The 22,486-nt window shown below is 45.4% G+C and overlaps 1 protein-coding gene across 5 annotated transcripts in view; it reads right to left on the bottom strand.

The window, feature by feature from the left end:
* The window catches only part of farp2 (FERM, RhoGEF and pleckstrin domain protein 2), a 94,673-nt gene that overhangs the window by 51,344 nt on the left and 20,843 nt on the right, over window positions 1-22,486 (bottom strand). For all 5 annotated transcript variants that reach the window (XM_045687959.2, XM_045687960.2, XM_045687961.2 and 2 more), the window contains exons 3-7: window positions 8,588-8,692; window positions 6,415-6,457; window positions 6,248-6,326; window positions 5,608-5,705; window positions 5,189-5,303 (exon numbers count right to left, since the gene is read on the bottom strand). In XM_045687959.2, coding sequence (XP_045543915.1) covers window positions 5,189-5,303; window positions 5,608-5,705; window positions 6,248-6,326; window positions 6,415-6,457; window positions 8,588-8,692 — 440 coding nt within the window. The remainder of the gene's footprint in view (window positions 1-5,188; window positions 5,304-5,607; window positions 5,706-6,247; window positions 6,327-6,414; window positions 6,458-8,587; window positions 8,693-22,486) is intronic.

The following is a 22,486-nucleotide window of genomic DNA, read 5'->3' as shown; positions in this document are numbered from 1 at the left end:
ATCTGCACGTCAAAGACGACTCCAGGACATTAGCTTAAAACAACAAGATGTTCAGTACTGAGGTGAAGCAGACAATCTGCATGTCAAAGACGACTCCAGGACATTAGCTTAAAACAACAAGATGTTCAGTACTGAGGTGAAGCAGACAATCTGCAACAGCTAAAACAAATGTATCTTAGGTTCAGCTTCATAAGGTGCCATATGAGTCTGCATCCCATATAGCGCACTAGTTGAAAAAGGGAATGTAAGACAACAACCACCCGAGCAACGGCCGGAATTCCCTAGGGCAGCTGTTTAGGCCCCTTGCTTTTTAAAATTTTTACTAACAACATGCCACTGACTGAGTAAAGCCAGAGTGTCTATGTATGTGAATGACTCAACACTATACACGTCAGCTACTACAGCAACTGAAATGACTGCAACACTTAAAGAGCTGCAGTTAGTTTCAGATTGGGTGGCAAGGAATAAGTTCGTCCTAAATATTTCATAAACTAAAAGCATTGTATTTGGAACAAAACACTCACTAAACCCTAAAACCTCAACTAAATCTTGTAATAAATAATGTGGAAATTGAGCAAGTTGAGATGACTAAACTGCTTGGAGTAACACTAGATTGTAAACTGTCATGGTCAAAACATATTGATGCACTAGTAGCTAGGATGGGGAGAAGTCTGTCCATAATAAAGCTCTGCTCTGCCTTCTTAACAACACTATCAACAAAGCAGGTCCTACAGGGCATAGTTTTGTCGAACCTTTACTGTTCAGATGTGTGGTCAGGTGCCACAAAAAAAGGCCTAATAGCCTGACTACACTTGCAAAATAAATTTAGAAATATGTTATTCAATTATTGCACCCACACTGCTCGCGCACGTCAACAAGCATCTGCGTTGCCAAGGGCTAAAATATAAGTCCTTTCAATTTCTGACGCAGATCGCGGTGCAAGTCCTGCCTCTCCCATCTCCTCATTGGTTTATAGAAGCAGGTACCCACGTGCCATCTCCTCATTGGTTATACCCACATGGGTGATTGAAAGACGAACTGTTTTGCCGGTCGTCGTGGTAATACTATGGAAGTTTAGATGCCAATCACCATATAAATTCAAAGATGAAAAATCCTGGAAGGAGGAGAGATGACTAGAAACAATTCGGTTGGCCGTTTTATGTGTGGATTAATTGTCGGAGTAGAGGACCTTGTGCATTTCAGGTAAAATAACAACTCAATGTTTATATCCCAGGACAAATTAGCTAGCAACAGCAAGCTAAATTGCCATACATGTTTAGTGCTTTTCGACCTGTCCCTAAATTAATGTAATTGGTTCAGACTTTGTTTTGATATTTTAACCTGCGTGTCGTGATCGCGTTTGGTGTAGGGGGCCAAAATACATTTGCGCACGATGGCACACGCGCGCAGCCGGTTTGGGTTCCGTGGAAGGAATATTGCAATTAGCTCAGAACAGGGCAGCACGGCTGGCCCTTGGATGTACACAGAGAGCTAATATTAATAATATTTATGTCAATCTCTCCTGGCTGAAAGTGGAGGAGAGATTGACTTCATCACTACTTGTATTTATGAGAGGTATTGACAAGTTGAATGCACCGAGCTGTCAGTCTAAACTACTGGCACACAGCTCAGACACCCATGCATACCCTACAAGATATGCCACCAGAGGTCTCTTCACAGTCCCCAAGTCCAGAACAGACTATGGGAAGAGCACAGTACTACACAGAGCCATGACTACATGGAACTCTATTCCACATCAGGTAACTGACGCAAGCAGTAAAATTAGATTTAAAAAACATAAAAAAACACCTTATGGAACAGCGGGGACTGTGAAGCAACACAAATATTGGCACACACAGACACACACGATAACATACACACAGATTTAGTACTGTACATGTGGTAGTGGTGGAGTAGGGGCCTGAGGGCACACAGTGTGTTGTGAAATCTGTGAATGTATTGTAATGTTATAAAATTGTATAAACTGCCTTAATTTTGATGGACCCCAGGAAGAGTAGCAGCTGCTTTGGCAGGAACTAATTGGGATCCATAAATAGAAATACCCCGCTATCATCCAGAAGGTGAGGTCAGTACAGGTGCATCAAAGCTGGGACCGAGAGACAAAAAAAAACATCTTCTATCGCAAGGCCATCAGACTTAAATAGCCATCAATAGGTGGCTTCCACCCAGTTATGTAACCCTGCACCTTAGAGGCTGCTGCCCTATATACATACACATGGAATCACCGGCCACTCTACTAATGGAACACCGGCCGCTCTCATGATGGAACACCGGCCGCTCTCATGATGGAACACCGGCCGCTCTCATGATGGAACACCGGCCACTCTCATGATGGAACACCGGCCACTCTCATGATGGAACACCGGCCACTCTCATGATGGAACACCGGCCACTCTCATGATGGAACACCGGCCACTCTCATGATGGAACACCGGCCACTCTCATAATGGAACACCGGCCACTCTCATAATGGAACACCGGCCACTCTCATAATGGAACACCGGCCACTCTCATAATGGAACACCGGCCACTCTCATAATGGAACACCGGCCACTCTCATAATGGAACACCGGCCACTCTCATAATGGAACACCGGCCACTCTCATAATGGAACACCGGCCACTCTCATAATGGAACACCGGCCACTCTCATAATGGAACACCGGCCACTCTCATAATGGAACACCGGCCACTCTCATAATGGAACACCGGCCACTCTCATTATGGAACACCGGCCACTCTCATTATGGAACACCGGCCACTCTCATTATGGAACACCGGCCACTCTCATTATGGAACACCGGCCACTCTCATTATGGAACACCGGCCACTCTCATTATGGAACACCGGCCACTCTCATTATGGAACACCGGCCACTCTCATTATGGAACACCGGCCACTCTCATTATGGAACACCGGCCACTCTCATTATGGAACACCGGCCACTCTCATTATGGAACACCGGCCACTCTCATTATGGAACACCGGCCACTCTCATTATGGAACACCGGCCACTCTCATTATGGAACACCGGCCACTCTCATTATGGAACACCGGCCACTCTCATTATGGAACACCGGCCACTCTCATTATGGAACACCGGCCACTCTCATTATGGAACACCGGCCACTCTCATTATGGAACACCGGCCACTCTCATTATGGAACACCGGCCACTCTCATTATGGAACACCGGCCACTCTCATTATGGAACACCGGCCACTCTCATTATGGAACACCGGCCACTCTCATTATGGAACACCGGCCACTCTCATTATGGAACACCGGCCACTCTCATTATGGAACACCGGCCACTCTCATTATGGAACACCGGCCACTCTCATTATGGAACACCGGCCACTCTCATTATGGAACACCGGCCACTCTCATTATGGAACACCGGCCACTCTCATTATGGAACACCGGCCACTCTCATTATGGAACACCGGCCACTCTCATTATGGAACACCGGCCACTCTCATTATGGAACACCGGCCACTCTCATTATGGAACACCGGCCACTCTCATTATGGAACACCGGCCACTCTCATTATGGAACACCGGCCACTCTCATTATGGAACACCGGCCACTCTCATTATGGAACACCGGCCACTCTCATTATGGAACACCGGCCACTCTCATTATGGAACACCGGCCACTCTCATTATGGAACACCGGCCACTCTCATTATGGAACACCGGCCACTCTCATTATGGAACACCGGCCACTCTCATTATGGAACACCGGCCACTCTCATTATGGAACACCGGCCACTCTCATTATGGAACACCGGCCACTCTCATTATGGAACACCGGCCACTCTCATTATGGAACACCGGCCACTCTCATTATGGAACACCGGCCACTCTCATTATGGAACACCGGCCACTCTCATTATGGAACACCGGCCACTCTCATAATGGAACACCGGCCACTCTCATAATGGAACACCGGCCACTCTCATAATGGAACACCGGCCACTCTCATAATGGAACACCGGCCACTCTCATAATGGAACACCGGCCACTCTCATAATGGAACACCGGCCACTCTCATAATGGAACACCGGCCACTCTCATAATGGAACACCGGCCACTCTCATAATGGAACACCGGCCACTCTCATTATGGAACACCGGCCACTCTCATTATGGAACACCGGCCACTCTCATTATGGAACACCGGCCACTCTCATTATGGAACACCGGCCACTCTCATTATGGAACACCGGCCACTCTCATTATGGAACACCGGCCACTCTCATTATGGAACACCGGCCACTCTCATTATGGAACACCGGCCACTCTCATTATGGAACACCGGCCACTCTCATTATGGAACACCGGCCACTCTCATTATGGAACACCGGCCACTCTCATTATGGAACACCGGCCACTCTCATAATGGAACACCGGCCACTCTCATAATGGAACACCGGCCACTCTCATAATGTTTACATATTTTGCCTTACTCATATGTTTATACTGTATTCTATTCTACTGTATTTTAGTCAATACCACTCCTACATTACTCATCCTAATATTTATATATTTCTTAACTCCATTCTTTTACTTTAGATTTCTGTGTGTATTGTTGTGAATTGTTAGATATTACTGCACTGTTGGAGCTAGGAACACAAGCATTTCGCTACACCCACAATAACATCTGCTAAACACGTGATTTGATGAGGGTGCCATTTAGTACACAGACGGATAAGACACTGGCTGAGGTTACTGGGGAGTACTGGCATGTACTTGTTAGAAGAAACCTGTAACTCATGACGTAGAGAGATGAAGACGTTTTCATAATCCTGCTTCAAGGAGGAAATTCATTCATGTTGTAAAGTGTTGAAGTTAAACAAAAGGACCTTCATGTTCTCTCAAAACATTGGAATAAGTGACAAGAACTATATCTGTAGTCAGTACAACGTGGAAATCAGACTGCCAATAGCAAGGAGAGAAATGAACACGGACTGAGTATGTAGTACAGAGATAGATCTGGGACTCGGCTGTTTGTGTCGTCTTGCCAACTCCTATAATCATTGTCATGCAGATAGCCATAGGAGTTGGTTGTACAGTACAAACAGGTCGGGGACCAGGCTAGGACAGAGGTGATCTTAGTTTAACTGGGTGTGAGGTGAGGAGAGAACAGAAGGACGTAGCGACTCACAGGTGTCTGTGGTGCAGTTCCATGATCCTCTCCTGTATCCTCTCCTGATTGGGCAGCAGCTTGTTCAGCTTCAGGAAGTCCCTGTCCGCCACGTCGTCATAGTCCCCTATCTCCGCTGTGATTGGAGGAGAGGGCGGGGGGGGGGGGGGGGGGGGGGCGGCAGTGTTAGAAAGCAGCAACATAGCACCATGTTGATAACGCTACAAAAAAAAAAACGTATTTATCCATTGTCAATATAATATGTATGTAATGCAGCTATAATGGTTGTTTATTTGGTAACGCTTTATTGGAAGGGTAGCCTTCAGGGACAGACTTCATAACACATTCATAATCAGTACACACTGTACACATGTATAAAGCGTTATCATTCATCTACTACACTAGACGAAAAGAACCTAGAAAAGAACCATCAAACATACATTGAAGGAGGTGTGAGGCCAGCAGGGAAGCTGTGTTTTCTGTACAGCTCAACTTGCCCTCTAGCAGGTCTCGCTTCATCTGCAGGGAGAACAGGTACCTGGGGAAACACACACAGGGCTTTAGTTTACTCTACTTTTCAATATGTACACCGGTGTTACACTGATGTATACACCCTGGTGCACTAGAGAAATTCTGTTTCCGTATCTAGGGCCAACAGGTACTCGGGAAGGAAACAGTCAGGACTTTAGTGAAACAGTTACAGTGCATTTGTGGAAAATAGTGAAAGGGGTCTAAATACTTTCCCGAATGCACATGTGTAAACACAGTCAGGACGTTAGTTTATAGTGTACATGTGGTCATCGATCTCTATAATAACGCCCGGTTAAGCTCGTCAGAGAGGCAGTGTCATCAGCCTTTTCAAAAATAATGACTGAACAATTAAAAGCGTATGACAGCTGTCCTGTTCATGTTTATTGCGACTACAGCTGTATCCCAAATGGCACCCTATTCCCTATATAGTGCACTACTTTTGACCCAAATGGCACCCTATTCCCTTTATAATGCACTACTTTTGACCACAAGTAGTGCACTAAATAAAAGTGCCATTTGAGACGCAGAGAGAGTGAGGGACAATCAGACCTAGTGTACTCCTCCTGCAGCTGACCAGGATCAGGGGGAAAGAACTTCACTGACAGCCTGAAGAGGGTGTTCATGGGTCCTGAAACAAACAAACAGATGTTAAAACTCCACCTCACAATAGTCCAGTTCTGTTGTGTTAGAAATGCGCCATGTCTGTGTGAACTTACTCTTCACTTGTTTCACTACGAGCTTCGTGGGTTCCAACCAAACCTGAAAAAAAGAAAAAAAAAAAACGTTTTCAAATTACGATGAGCCTTAATTATCATTTAAAAGAAATGCTTTAGCACTTAGGAAACATAGTCCTTCCTCCCCGCTCTGTTTGTGGCCTAGTGGGTCCAAGAGAAAGTACTGTCCAACAGTCATAATTCAGGCGTGACGGGACCACAGCTATGTAGATGGCTGCCTTGGTGACAGTGGTGGACGCTGTGAGTAACAGTTAAGGGGCGGGGTTTGGGGGTATTTGAGGGTTGGCTCAATAGCCACATTGCGGAGCCCCCCCCCCCCCCTCCACCTTTCTCCCTTCATCACATCTGGGGCCTGATGGAGAGAGGAATGCACCTTCTATTCCTACACAGTTCACACTTCTATAGCAGTCCTCAGCTCCTCTCTATATAAAGGACACAGGACAGCAGGAGTCCAGTGTCGTTAAGACAACAGCCACCCGGGATAACCTTTGACCTTAGTGAGGAAAGGACATCAGCAACATATAGGAAAGCATTCCAGTTGAAAGATCACTTTCAAATTGTGGAAGGTCTAAACCAGGGATGGGCAACTGGCAGCCCCCTTTTTGTGTGTACGCACAAACACACACACATACAAACTCCGACGTGGTCTCAACTTATTGTTGAGAGTTAGAATAGTAGGGGGAAAAAAATAAAAAATGTACCTTGTGTTAAGTGTGGTTGTGCATCACCAGTTTTTCCTCGTTATGTCAGTTTTAATGAGTCACTTAACTAGCCCATGTCTGCACATTTTGTTTAGATTGGTAAACGAGTCTAGCAGCCAGCTATCTAAACTTGGAGTAAGCATGCTCAAATTACCAACCAGGGTGGGGCCCGTTGCAAACATTAGCCTCCACCTTATAGCAAAATGTGTAAAATTGCAAGAAATGTACTTTAAAACTTCCAATTGTTTTTCTCCACGGTCTGGACCGTTGAAATGTTTTGCTCGCAAAGGAGGGGGGTATGGATGCAGGTACGAGCCACTACGGCCATTCATGATGACTTTGCGGCCCCCACCCCCATCAAAGTTGCCCATCCCTGGTCTAAACTATGGTGTATCCATCTCTACTGTTCCCAGTTTCTACAGCACATCTTTGTCCTGGTTTTATCGATTCAGATTGAGTGCACTTATCAATTGCTATGGTCTCCATAACAATACTCCTTTCACAAATCTGATAGCAGGTCAGAAAAGATGTGTAAAGGGTGATAAGGTTTTTTTTTTTTTTATTAATAAGTACTTTAACTGTGAAGAACTTATTGGGCTGCAATTTCTGAGGCTAGTAACTAATGAACTTGTCCTCTGTAGAAGAGGTAACTCTGGGTCTTCCTTTCCTGTGGCAGTCCTCATGAGAGCCAGTTCCATCATAGCGCTGGATGGTTGTTGCAACTGCACTTGAAGAAACGTTCACAGTTCTAGAAATGTTCCGCATTGACTGACTTTCATGTCTTAAAGTAATGATGGAATGTCATTTCTCTTTGCTTATTTGAGCTGTTCTTGCCATAATATGGACTTGATCTTCTGTATACCACCCCTACCCTGTCACAACACAACTGATTAGCTCAAACGCAGGAAGAAATGTCACAAATGAACAAGGCATTCCAGGTGACTACCTCATGAAGCTGGTTGAGAGAAAGCCAAGAGTGTGCAAAGCTGTCATCGAGGCAAAAGGGTTGCTGCTATATTTTGATTTGTTTAACACTTTTTTGGTTACTACATGACTCCATGTGTGTTATTTCATAGTTTTGATGTCTTCACCATTATTCTACAATGTATAAAATAGTGAGAAAAAATTGAATGAGTAGGTGTCCAAACTTGACTGGTACTCTATGTTTCAACAAAATCCGGTTCATAACATTTTATTTGGGTGCTTTACAACAAGTTTAAACCAATACTCTGCAGAGCAAGGAGATGCCGTGGGTCTGAAGTCTAGAGAGCAGCGGAGAAAATACCGACTTTTAAAACTCCAAGGATCCTCTAGGACCTTCCCTTCTGTAGAGAATAATCAAAACAGCTTATTTCCCCAGTTTGGACACAAATTTGGACACACCTACTCATTCCATTTTTTTTGTGTACTATTCATCAAGTTCAAGAACAAGTCACAGTTAGTGGAGTACCTACCCAGCTCATCTGCATGTTCTGGAACTCCAGGCCAAAGTAATCGCTCTCCATGAGGTTGCTCCTCCGGAACACATCAGAGAGAAGAGTCTGTCCGTCAGCTCTGGACTACAGGAGACAGAGAACATCACCACTTTCTATGAGAACAAATATTTTATGGCATGAACAAAGCAGACTATCCCTGTCTAGATTTACAGTAGCTTGTCTGAACACAAATACTGGTAAATTGTAATAAATACGATGTCTAGTGGTTCACCAATAACTAACCTGCACTCATAACATAACACACAAAGTCAATCAAGGTCATTTAGTCTCAGTCAATACGACAAAGGGAGTCATTCAGGTTACATAACGTAATTCGCATGAGCATAATCTGTTATAAGGCTTGAGAACACAGTTGAGGTGAGTGTCTGGAATCTGTCAATGATCCACTGTCACTCTGATGGCAGTACCAGTGGCCTGTCAGTCTGATGGCAGTACCAGTGGCCTGTCAGTCTGATGGCAGTACCAGTGGCCTGGCAGTCTGATGGCAGTACCAGTGGCCTGGCAGTCTGATGGCAGTACCAGTGGCCTGGCAGTCTGATGGCAGTACCAATGGCCTGATGGTCTGGCTGTCTGATAGCAGAACCAATGGACTGATGGTCTGTACCAGTGGCCGCTGGCCATGGGAAGTCATTCGCTTGAGTTGTGTGTGTCAACAAATAACAGGATTGGTGATTCTTTCTCTTCTAAGAATGCACAACCTAACTAAACAGGCCCTTCACTGGACCTGAACCGAGTCCTGTAAATTCACATGGGAGGGGAATGGAAAGAAACTCTCCCGTCCTTCAGTTTACCTTTGCAACGTTGTTGAGTTTGTTTTCACTAAGTGCTGCACTAATTACTATGAACCAGGAATAGACTTCAGCGGTATACCGTGTATACTGGTGTATTTTCAGCAGAAATGATATGAAGGTATGAAAATCTGGATACCGGCCAACCCTAACGAGGAACACACTGCAGTTGGGGTTTGGAATCCTAACCCGTGACTTCCATAGAAAATTATAGTGTGAGACATCTGGTTGTAATTTCAAATTGTATTTTTAAAAACCTTATAAAAAGGTCTGGTTTGCATTGGCAACCCTACCATTACATCTCTCTGTTTCCACAAAGACTAGGGAGATAATGTAAGTAGCCTTAAAAATACATCCTCCAGTGATTTTTGAACTTTTCCTGTTGAAAAGCAATATCCCAAGTATAAATACAGTAAAGCATGTCAAACTCGTTCCACAGAGGGACGAGTGTCTGCTGGTTTTCTCTCCTCCCCTGTACTTAATTGAGGAATTAAGGTCACTGATTAGTAAATTAAGACCTAGACAACCAGGTGAGGGGAGTTCCTTTCCCAACAGTGACCTTAAGACCTAGACAACCAGGTGAGGGGAGTTAAGGTCACTGTTGGGAAAGGAACTCCCCTCACCTGGTTGTCTAGGTCTTAAGGTCACCGTTAGGAAAGGAACTCCCCTCACCTGGTTGTCTAGGTCTTAATTGAAAGGAGAAACCAAAAAACCAGCGGACACAAGGCCCTGGAATGAGGTTGACACTACTGCACTAAAGACAACTTCAAGGAGTAGGACATTCAAGGATGTGGTCTGATGGGAATCCGTGATGTCATCAGCCTCCCCCTTGCTTGAGGAACAATAGAGGAGCAATAACAAACAAAAGATGAAAGCCCCCCCCCTGCCATGTCATGACTTACCTGGACCACCTGTTGAGATGTGCCTTTTGTTAAGGAAATCAGTTGTTAAATGGAGGTGAAAAGGAGACCAGAGTGCCACTAAGTAAGGCCTTTCTTTGGGGTTGATATTGTCTAATACACACGCAGACAGATTCAGAAACATTCTTATAACATTTGTATAAAAATGGCTGCCAGATGGATAAAGCCAGTACTACACTCCATCCAGGTAATCTGGAATTTAAATGGGACATTTGACTTCGTAACCGTCGACTGGGAGTTGATTTAACGTTAACCCTATTCAAAAACAACAAGCCTTTCGTTACCCGCTTCGATAAATCTGAGGAGAAGGTTTCCAGAATCCGACCGCGTGTTAATCATAAACCTTCTAAAAAAAGGAACGCTGAAGAAGATAAAAGAGGAAGAGAAAAGCTTATAAATTAAATCCTCTTCTCCGTCTCCTTTTCCTCCGGCTGCCTGGGACACTCAGCACCATCTCCCACAATCAAGTGGGAGGCAGTCAGAGGAGGTATCACCAAATGGCACCTATTCACTTTTGACCAGGGCCCATATGGCTCTGATCAAACACACTGCACTATATAGGAAATAGGTGCCATTTGGGACACAGCCAGTGTCAGAGGTAGAGGTGGAGTCGGTGTCAGAGGTAGAGGTAGAGTCGGGGGTGGAGTCAGAGGTGACATTTGTCCACTGCTTAAAATTGCTCCCATAAAAATGTACCTTTGTACACAGCGTCTAGTTTGAAAACAAAAAAAGGGCCCAGTGCAGCAGCTGTGTACGCACGCACACCTCCACCTACATATCTGCTGTGCCAAACACCTAATTTCATATCTAACGTAATGTCTGAAGTCAAGACCGGTTGGTATCAGTGGGTATGATCAGACAGCTTTCTCATAGGTCTAGATGCATTTCTAATCTTGGCCTCAAAACACATTCCTTATAGACAAGCAGAGAGCCATGTCAAAGAGCCTGAAAATCGGTTAGAATCCAGTTTGAGGGAGAAGCAAGGTGAATACAATACTTCACAGGAGAATTTACACTCAACCGAGAATGTGTTGGCATTGAGCAACAACAATTAGTCCACCTCTCTGGGCACTTGAGTTTACACACGAAACAGATTGGCTTGTTTTAAAATCACCTCGTACTAGCAGGGTTGTGTTGGGGCTTGTTGTATCTGGGAGGAGTCATTGTCTAGCTCCTTATATTACAGATTTTTCCCACAAAACACACTAGTTATGGGGAGTTTACTGACTCAGATCTTCGACACAAGACCCTCTACTGGTGAACTGAAAAATAATCATTTTTCTACAAGCCTCTCGTTCACATGTTATTGGAGCGGTCATTTGTGATTAAGACTTGTAAAAATGTGTGCTTTAAAACTAAATGTTGATTGCTAGCCTAACAAATACGATTATGTCTTGATACATTTGAAACGAGGTCTAGTCGGGGGCCCACAACCGCGGACTAGATTGTGACCGACTCTCGCCGGAATGCATTGCTTGACTGTCGCGAGTGTGATAAGTAGGGCTGGGAATTGACAGGGACCTCGCGACAAAGTATCGCGACGCCGATACCAATACGTATTGTGATTCGATGCTGTGATTTTATTGCGATTTGATGTCTCAAACATATTGCTCACCATGTCTGCTGCAGAGGGACGAGAGAGCCATGAGAACATGAGTTTTGATCAGTCATGGAAACATAAGTGCTGAAAACACATTGACTCACTATTTTTAATTAGATGGATTACAAGCTATAGGATGACAAATAGGAATTTTGACAGAGGTTGACTAGCGCAAGCTAATGCTACCTAGCAAAAATAAAAACACAAATTTACAAAATCGTCTAAATAATATTGTGATGTGAATGTATCTATTTTTTTTTCTCGCATCACTAGTGATGAGCCCAATATCATTTGAAGTGCAGACCCCCCCCCCCCCCCCAAAAAAAAGTATTCATTTACAAGTTTGAGTGTGTTGAGCAGAGTTGTTTTGCTTCTAAAAAACTGTGTCCATAACATTCAATAATCAATGAATTGCATTCATTCTTGCACCATGCGATCAATGATCATTTCTGAACATGTCTTTTTCGTCTATGCTGCCTGCAGCATGATCTGTTTTCCTGCACGGCTATATGACAGACAGTTGTTGGTCGGAGCATGTCTCTGGAGCCGCTGAGCCGGAGGAGAGTGGATTAATCCTGCTGTAGGACTTCACTGCGGTCAGCAGGTCAAAACAAATGACTAAAATTAACGAGTCACTCACAAGAAAATAAAAACAAGCACGACTTGAGTCAATAAAAAGAGTTGTACCAAATGAACGAATCGTTTGTGAACTGCACATCACTAAAAACACAACTTTAAACACGATCGTGTGGCCACTTTCACTACAGGAAGTCTCCAAACTGTCCTTTATAATTCATTAAATAATAGTAGTCTGAGGAGCTTTGCTTTTTAAGCCTGATGTTCACGTTGGCAACTACAGCACTATACTTCCCTTTATTCAAGGGGTCTACATTCCCTGCAGCCAGGTGACCAATTAAAAAGGTTGGGAGTGTTACAAAATGTCAAATCTCACCTAATCTATTGAGGAAGGAGTCCAATACTAATCAACAATGTTTGCTGTAGGCCTTAACAGACTGTAAATAGTACCTATACCAGCTGTGGGTGGGGACCGCCCTAACCCTACGTATATGACCAGCTGGCCAAAGACTGTCAGACAATAACAGTGGGATGGTTAGCTAACTAGAGAGAGTGTTTGTCAGCTGGTAACAGTGGGATGGTTAGCTAACTAGAGAGAGTGTGTTTGTCAGCCGGTAACAGTGGGATGGTTAGCTAACTAGAGAGAGAGTGTTTGTCAGCCGGTAACAGTGGGATGGTTAGCTAACTAGAGAGAGAGTGTTTGTCAGCCGGTAACAGTGGGATGGTTAGCTAACTAGAGAGAGTGTGTTTGTCAGCCGGTAACAGTGGGATGGTTAGCTAACTAGAGAGAGTGTTTGTCAGCTGGTAACAGTGGGATGGTTAGCTAACTAGAGAGAGTGTGTTTGTCAGCCGGTAACAGTGGGATGGTTAGCTAACTAGAGAGTGTGTGTTTGTCAGCCGGTAACAGTGGGATGGTTAGCTAACTAGAGAGAGAGTGTTTGTCAGCCGGTAACAGTGGGATGGTTAGCTAACTAGAGAGAGAGTGTTTGTCAGCCGGTAACAGTGGGATGGTTAGCTAACTAGAGAGAGAGTGTTTGTCAGCCGGTAACAGTGGGATGGTTAGCTAACTAGAGAGTGTGTGTTTGTCAGCCGGTAACAGTGGGCTGGTTAGCTAACTAGAGAGAGAGTGTTTGTCAGCTGGTAACAGTGGGATGGTTAGCTAACTAGAGAGAGTGTGTTTGTCAGCCGGTAACAGTGGGCTGGTTAGCTAACTAGAGAGAGAGTGTTTGTCAGCTGGTAACAGTGGGCTGGTTAGCTAACTAGAGAGAGTGTTTGTCAGCTGGTAACAGTGGGCTGGTTAGCTAACTAGAGAGAGTGTTTGTCAGCTGGTAACAGTGGGATGGTTAGCTAACTAGAGAGAGAGTGTTTGTCAGCCGGTAACAGTGGGATGGTTAGCTAACTAGAGAGAGAGTGTTTGTCAGCCGGTAACAGTGGGATGGTTAGCTAACTAGAGAGAGAGTGTTTGTCAGCCGGTAACAGTGGGATGGTTAGCTAACTAGAGAGAGAGTGTTTGTCAGCCGGTAACAGTGGGATGGTTAGCTAACTAGAGAGAGAGTGTTTGTCAGCCGGTAACAGTGGGATGGTTAGCTAACTAGAGAGAGAGTGTTTGTCAGCCGGTAACAGTGGGATGGTTAGCTAACTAGAGAGAGAGTGTTTGTCAGCCGGTAACAGTGGGATGGTTAGCTAACTAGAGAGAGAGTGTTTGTCAGCCGGTAACAGTGGGCTGGTTAGCTAACTAGAGAGAGAGTGTTTGTCAGCCGGTAACAGCGGAATGGTTAGCTAACTAGAGAGAGTGTGTTTGTCAGCCGGTAACAGTGGGCTGGTTAGCTAACTAGAGAGAGAGTGTTTGTCAGCTGGTAACAGTGGGCTGGTTAGCTAACTAGAGAGAGAGTGTTTGTCAGCTGGTAACAGTGGGCTGGTTAGCTAACTAGAGAGAGTGTGTTTGTCAGCTGGTAACAGTGGGATGGTTAGCTAACTAGAGAGAGAGTGTTTGTCAGCCGGTAACAGTGGGATGGTTAGCTAACTAGAGAGAGAGTGTTTGTCAGCCGGTAACAGTGGGATGGTTAGCTAACTAGAGAGAGAGTGTTTGTCAGCCGGTAACAGTGGGATGGTTAGCTAACTAGAGAGAGTGTGTTTGTCAGCCGGTAACAGTGGGATGGTTAGCTAACTAGAGAGTGTGTGTTTGTCAGCCGGTAACAGTGGGATGGTTAGCTAACTAGAGAGAGTGTGTTTGTCAGCCGGTAACAGTGGGATGGTTAGCTAACTAGAGAGAGAGTGTTTGTCAGCCGGTAACAGTGGGATGGTTAGCTAACTAGAGAGAGTGTGTTTGTCAGCCGGTAACAGTGGGATGGTTAGCTAACTAGAGAGAGAGTGTTTGTCAGCCGGTAACAGTGGGATGGTTAGCTAACTAGAGAGAGAGTGTTTGTCAGCCGGTAACAGTGGGATGGTTAGCTAACTAGAGAGTGTGTGTTTGTCAGCCGGTAACAGTGGGCTGGTTAGCTAACTAGAGAGAGAGTGTTTGTCAGCTGGTAACAGTGGGATGGTTAGCTAACTAGAGAGAGTGTGTTTGTCAGCCGGTAACAGTGGGCTGGTTAGCTAACTAGAGAGAGAGTGTTTGTCAGCTGGTAACAGTGGGCTGGTTAGCTAACTAGAGAGAGTGTTTGTCAGCTGGTAACAGTGGGCTGGTTAGCTAACTAGAGAGAGTGTTTGTCAGCTGGTAACAGTGGGATGGTTAGCTAACTAGAGAGAGAGTGTTTGTCAGCCGGTAACAGTGGGATGGTTAGCTAACTAGAGAGAGAGTGTTTGTCAGCTGGTAACAGTGGGATGGTTAGCTAACTAGAGAGAGAGTGTTTGTCAGCCGGTAACAGTGGGATGGTTAGCTAACTAGAGAGAGAGTGTTTGTCAGCCGGTAACAGTGGGATGGTTAGCTAACTAGAGAGAGAGTGTTTGTCAGCCGGTAACAGTGGGATGGTTAGCTAACTAGAGAGAGAGTGTTTGTCAGCCGGTAACAGTGGGATGGTTAGCTAACTAGAGAGAGAGTGTTTGTCAGCCGGTAACAGTGGGATGGTTAGCTAACTAGAGAGAGAGTGTTTGTCAGCCGGTAACAGTGGGCTGGTTAGCTAACTAGAGAGAGAGTGTTTGTCAGCCGGTAACAGCGGAATGGTTAGCTAACTAGAGAGAGTGTGTTTGTCAGCCGGTAACAGCGGGCTGGTTAGCTAACTAGAGAGAGAGTGTTTGTCAGCTGGTAACAGTGGGCTGGTTAGCTAACTAGAGAGAGAGTGTTTGTCAGCTGGTAACAGTGGGCTGGTTAGCTAACTAGAGAGAGAGTGTTTGTCAGCTGGTAACAGTGGGCTGGTTAGCTAACTAGAGAGAGTGTGTTTGTCAGCTGGTAACAGTGGGATGGTTAGCTAACTAGAGAGAGAGTGTTTGTCAGCCGGTAACAGTGGGATGGTTAGCTAACTAGAGAGAGAGTGTTTGTCAGCCGGTAACAGTGGGATGGTTAGCTAACTAGAGAGAGAGTGTTTGTCAGCCGGTAACAGTGGGATGGTTAGCTAACTAGAGAGAGTGTGTTTGTCAGCCGGTAACAGTGGGATGGTTAGCCTAGAGGGGGGCGCCGGTACGGGGAGGAGCTACGGGTGTGTGTTTGTCAGCCGGTAACAGTGGGATGGTTAGCTAACTAGAGAGAGTGTGTTTGTCAGCCGGTAACAGTGGGATGGTTAGCTAACTAGAGAGAGAGTGTTTGTCAGCCGGTAACAGTGGGATGGTTAGCTAACTAGAGAGAGAGTGTGTTTGTCAGACGATAACAGCGGAATGGTTAGCTAACTAAAGAGAGTGTGTTTGTCAGCCGGTAACAGCGGGCTGGTTAGCTAACTAAAGAGAGTGTGTTTGTCAGCCGGTAACAGCGGAATGGTTAGCTAACTAAAGAGAGTGTGTTTGTCAGCCGGTAACAGCGGAATGGTTAGCTAACTAGAGAGAGTGTGTTTGTCAGCCGGTAACAGCGGAATGGTTAGCTAACTAGAGAGAGTGTGTTTGTCAGCCGGTAACAGCGGAATGGTTAGCTAACTAGAGAGAGTGTGTGTTTGTCAGCCGGTAACAGTGGGCTGGTTAGCTAACTAGAGAGAGAGTGTTTGTCAGCCGGTAACAGTGGGATGGTTAGCTAACTAGAGAGAGTGTGTTTGTCAGCCGGTAACAGTGGGATGGTTAGCTAACTAGAGAGAGTGTGTTTGTCAGCCGGTAACAGCGGAATGGTTAGCTGGCGCTAATCAGGATCAGGGGAAGAGATTAGATTTACCTGCCTGCCTTCCCTAACCCTTCTGTTCCACTCTGCTGTCCTCCCCAGATATTACTACATGTAATGATACTGTCTCACACAAACGTGAGGCTCCTCAGGACCCCAAGGGGTCTACCTTTCGGTTCTAATCACTACACAGCTGATTCAAATTAACAAAAGCTTGATGATTAGTTGATTATATGAAATCAACTGTGTAGTGTTAGGGCAAAAAACCAAAATGCCCACCCCTTTGGGAAACCCTGATTTAACTACTCCAAAGCTGGATGGTTGGTCATTAACAGTCTTACAAAGCTATACATAACTAATTTATAAAATATAAATGACAATTTTTTTTACTGATAATCGTAATAATGGAGATTGAGCAACTTCAACTAGGGACTACTTTGGGTTCTGCCTGCACTCTTCCTGCAAGACTTGGTATGGTTTTGTAAATAAAACTCCCAGAAGGCATCCAGCTGTTGGTACTCTCGTAGCTTGTTTGTGTATTATTTGTAAATCATCATAGTCCGACATGACTTTAATAAAGGTTGAGGTAGAAGACCATTTTTATTCAGAGAAATACACTGCTCAAAAAAATAAAGGGAACATTTAAACAACACAATGTAACTCCAAGTCAATCACACTTCTGTGAAATCAAACTGTCCACTTAGGAAGCAACACTGATTGACAATAAATTTCACATGCTGTTGTGCAAATGGAATAGACAACAGGTGGAAATTATAGGGAATTAGCAAGACACCCCCAATAAAGGAGTGGTTCTGCAGGTGGGGACCACAGACCACTTCTCAGTTCCTATGCTTCCTGGCTGATGTTTTGGTCACTTTTGAATGCTGGCGGTGTTTCACTCTAGTGGTAGCATGAGACGGAGTCTACAACCCACACAAGTGGCTCAGGTAGTGCAGCTCATCCAGGATGGCACATCAATGCGAGCTGTGGCAAAAAGGTTTGCTGTGTCTGTCAGCGTAGTGTCCAGAGCATGGAGGCGCTACCAGGAGACAGGCCAGTACATCAGGAGACGTGGAGGAGGGCAACAACCCAGCAGCAGGACCGCTACCTCCGCCTTTGTGCAAGGTGGAGCAGGAGAAGCACTGCCAAAGCCCGGCAAAATGACCTCCAACAGGCCACAAATGTGCATGTGTCTGCGCAAACAGTCAGAAACAGACTCCATGAGGGTGGTATGAGGGCCCTTACAGCCCAACACCGTGCAGGACGTTTGGCATTTGCCAGAGAACACCAAGATTGGCAAATTCGCCACTGGCGCCCTGTGCTCTTCACAGATGAAAGCATGTTCACACTGAGCACGTGACAGAGTCTGGAGACGCCGTGGAGAACGTTCTGCTGCCTGCAACATCCTCCAGCATGACCAGTTTGGCGGTGGGTCAGTCATGGTGTGGGGTGGCATTTCTTTGGGGGGCCGCACAGCCCCCCATGTGCTCGCCAGAGGTAGCCTGACTGCCATTAGGTACCGAGATGAGATCCTCAGACCCCCTGTGAGACCATATGCTGGTGCGGATGGCCCTGGGTTCCTCCTAATGCAAGACAATGCTAGACCTCATGTGGCTGGAGAGTGTCAGCAGTTCCTGCAAGAGGAAGGCATTGATGCTATGGACTGGCCCGCCCGTTCCCCAGACCTGAATCCAATTGAGCACATCTGGGACTTCATGTCTCGCTCCATCCACCAACGTCACGTTGCACCAGACTGTCCAGGAGTTGGCGGATGCTTTAGTCCAGGTCTGGGAGGAGATCCCTCAGGAGACCATCCGCCACCTCATCAGGAGCATGCCCAGGTGTTGTAGGGAGGTCATACAGGCACTTGGAGGCCACACACAGAATACTGAGCCTCATTTTGACTTGTTTTAAGGACATTACATCAAAGTTGGATCAGCCTGTAGTGTGGTTTTCCACTTGAATTTTGAGTGTGACTCCAAATCCAGACCTCCATGGGTTGATAAATTGGATTTCCATTGATTATTTTTGTGTGATTTTGTTGTCAGCACATTCAACTATGTAAAGAAAAAAGTATTTAATAAGATTATTTCTTTCATTCAGATCTAGGATGTGTTGTTTAAGTGTTCCCTTTATTTTTTTGAGCAGTATATATTTATTTGAGACGGAATTAACGAGCACGGAGGGAGGCTGAATCGGAGGAGCCGGTAGACGAGCTACTAGGAGCGGTGGCGAGCGCCAGGTCTGGGAGGGGGAGTGATGGTGCAACTGTGGGAAATGGCAACCCATGAAAAACAACATGTGTTCGTGCTGCAAGAAGCAGTCCATACCGGCTGGACCGAATAGACAACTGTCTATCGAGTAAGTGGCATTCCTGCTTGTCCCAGAACACAGTAACAAATAAAGATAAATTGATAATTTGTTGTTTTATAATTGCACTCTGATTAAATAGTGTCTAGCTACTCACAAATAACATCTGTTCTTAGTCAATACAGGCTGGTTGCATAAAGACTGGTGTTGGAGTGGGCAGTGAAGGGAGATAGACAAGGACAAGGGAACAGAAGAGTCTTGCCTTTGTGTTGTTTGTGCCATTCACCACTAATATCCCTCGCCGACGGGAGTCTACATGGGACTCAAGGAGGCAGCGGATGTAATGGGCCTGTTGAAATTACACTATGGCGACTTAGCTTCACAGCCAGACATCACTGTAATAAATACCATTAGAGTCAGTACCATCTGTTACTAGTGATTCATTACAGTATGCCACGTGATAGTACCATCTGTTACTAGTGATTCATTACAGTATGCCACGTGATAGTACCATCTGTTACTAGTGATTCATTACAGTATGCCACGTGATAGTACCATCTGTTACTAGTGATTCATTACAGTATGCCACGTGATAGTACCATCTGTTACTAGTGATTCATTACGGTATGCCACGTGATAGTACCATCTGTTACTAGTGATTCATTACAGTATGCCACGTGATAGTGTATTGTATGATATACATCAATTAGATCAGTAACATGTGAATACTGAAGGTGAAATATAACTAATTGGTAAAAGCCAGTAAAACACAGCGTAGACTGACAGTATGTAATGACACGTCCATCCATGAACCGGAAAAGACAATCATTTATTTTTACATATCAATGTCCGTAAAGTACCAGACAGTATAGACAAGGCACTCACACAACTCATCTCAATAACAGGTGAAATAGTATAAGTAGGTATGCAAAAAAAAAAAAAAAAAATAAAAAAAAAAAAAAATGCTACAGTGTGATAATAACCAGAAGTTAACGACTGACGTTACATGAGTGTTTGTATTAAGTAGTAGGACCATGTCCATGGATAGTGGGTGAGTCGGGGGGGGTCAGAAAAGCCCCCCCAAGGGTCCTTGAACCACATCACTGCAGACCTCCTTGCTGGGTGTTGGGATGGGGGTAATGTTGGCAGCCAGACGACCTCTTCCACAGGGTTTTGGGCTACCGGTATTTGTCCAAGCAGGACACTCTCCATCAGGTCATTCCTGGGCTGATATGCTGGCCACTTGTTTTGGGTAAACAACATTGAATCTTAAGAGTGGCTCAAATGAGGAAAGAGAAGAAACCAGTGAAAATAATCTAAAACACCAGGACATTACATACAGCACATATAGAAGGGACATATGGGATTCTTTTTGGTTTTCTACATTGCATTAGTGTAGTGATTAGTGCAGTGGATATAGTCAGGCATCAAACTAGAAAAAAAGGGTGCCTCTGAGTACACTTGAAAAGGAGCACCATCACCATCCCCCAAATAATTTACCAGCAATGGTTGAGGCAATTCCTTGTGGTCTGTCCACAGTAGGCATGTCTCCTATTCCCCTCAGGACAACCTCAATTCGTCGCGACATGGACAAGGTGTCGAAAGCGTTCCACAGGAATGCTGGCCCATGTTGACTACAATGCTTCCCACAGTTGTGTCAAGTTGGCTGGATGTCCTTTGGGTGGCAGACCATTCTTGATACACAAGGGAAACATGTTGAGTGTGAAAAAAAAAAAAAAAAAACACCAGCATTGCAGTTCTTAACAAACCAGTGCGCCTGGTACCTACTACCATACCCCGTTCAAAGGCACTTAAATATCTCGTCTTGCCAATTCACCCTCTGAATGGCACACATACACAATCCATGTCTCAATTGTCTTGAGGCTTTAAAATCATTTTTTAACCGGTCTCCTCGCCTTCATCTACACAGATTGAAGTGGATTTAACAAGTGACATCAATAAGGGATCATAGCTTTTACCTGGATTCAAATCAAACTTTGTCACATGTGCCGAATGTGTAGACCTTACCGTGAAATGCTTACTTACAAGCCCTTAACCAACAGTGCAGCTCGAAAGAGTTAAGAAAATATTTACCAAATAAACAAGTAAAAATAATAAATAAGCAGCACAATAAAATAACAATAACGAGGCTATATACAGGGGGGTACCGGTACAGAGTCAATGTGGAGGCTATATACAGGGGGATACCGGTACAGAGTCAATGTGCAGGGGTACATTTGATTTACAGGTTAGTCGAGGCCATTTGTAGGGATGAAGTGACTATGCATAGATAATAAACAGCGATTAGCAGCAGTGTAAAAAACAAATTGGGGGGGGGGGGGGGGGGGGGGGCAATGTAAATAATCCGGTGGCCATTTGATTAATTGTTCTTGGTCTTATGGCTTGGGGGTAGAAACTGTTGAGGAGCCTTTTGGTCTTAGACTTCACGCTCCGGTACTGCTTGCCGTGCGGGAGATGAGAACTCTATGACTAGGGTGGCTGGAGAGTCTGACCATTTTTTGGGCTTTCCTCTGACACCACATAGTATATAGGTCCTGGATGGCAGGAAGCTTGGCACCAGTGTACTGGGCCGTTACGCACTACCCTCTGTAGCGCCTTACAGTCAGATGCCGAGCAGGTACCATACCAGGCGGTGATGCAACCAGTGGTGCAGCTGGAGAACTTCGAGGATCTGGGGACCCATGCCAAATCTTTGCAGTCTCCTGAGGGGGACAAGGTTTTGTCATGACCTCTTCACGACTGGTTTGGTGTGTTTGGACCATAATAGTTCCTTGGTGTCCACATCACCAACAAACTTGAAAAAAACTCAACCCGCTCCACTACAGCCCCGTCAATGTTAATGGGGGCCTGTTCGGCCCGCCTTTTCCTGTAGTCCACGATCAGCTCCTTTGTCTTGCTCACATTGAGGGAGAAGTTGTTGTCCTGGCACCACACTGCCAGGTCTCTGACCTGCTCCCTATAGGATGTCTCATCGTTGTCGGTGATCAGGCCTACCACTTGTGTCGTCAGCAAACGTAATGATGATGTTGGAGGTGTTTGGCCATTCAGTCGTGGGTGAACAAGGAGTACTGGAGGGGACTGAGGGGCCCCTGTGTTGAGAAGCAGTGTGGCGGATGTGTTGTTCCCTACCCTTACCACCTGGGGGCGGCCCGTCAGGAAGTCCAGGATCCAGTTGCAGAGGGAGGTGTTGAGTCCCAGGGTCCTTAGCTTAGTGATGAGCTTTGAGGGCACTATGGTGTTGAACGCTGAGCTGTAGTCAATGAATAACATTCTAACATAGGTGTTCCTTTTGTCCAGGTGGGAAAGGGCAGTGTGGAGTGGTATGTTCGCGGTATGCGAATTGGAGTGGGTCTAGGGTATCCAGGAGGATGCTGTTGATGTGAGCCATGACCAGCCTTTCAAAGC

This window comes from Salmo salar, chromosome 10 (genome assembly GCF_965601325.2).
Source record: "Salmo salar chromosome 10, fSalSal1, whole genome shotgun sequence".
Lineage (NCBI taxonomy): Eukaryota > Metazoa > Chordata > Actinopteri > Salmoniformes > Salmonidae > Salmo > Salmo salar.
The sequence above is the reverse complement of the archived record's forward strand: the minus strand, read 5'-3'. Positions and strand labels throughout refer to the sequence as shown.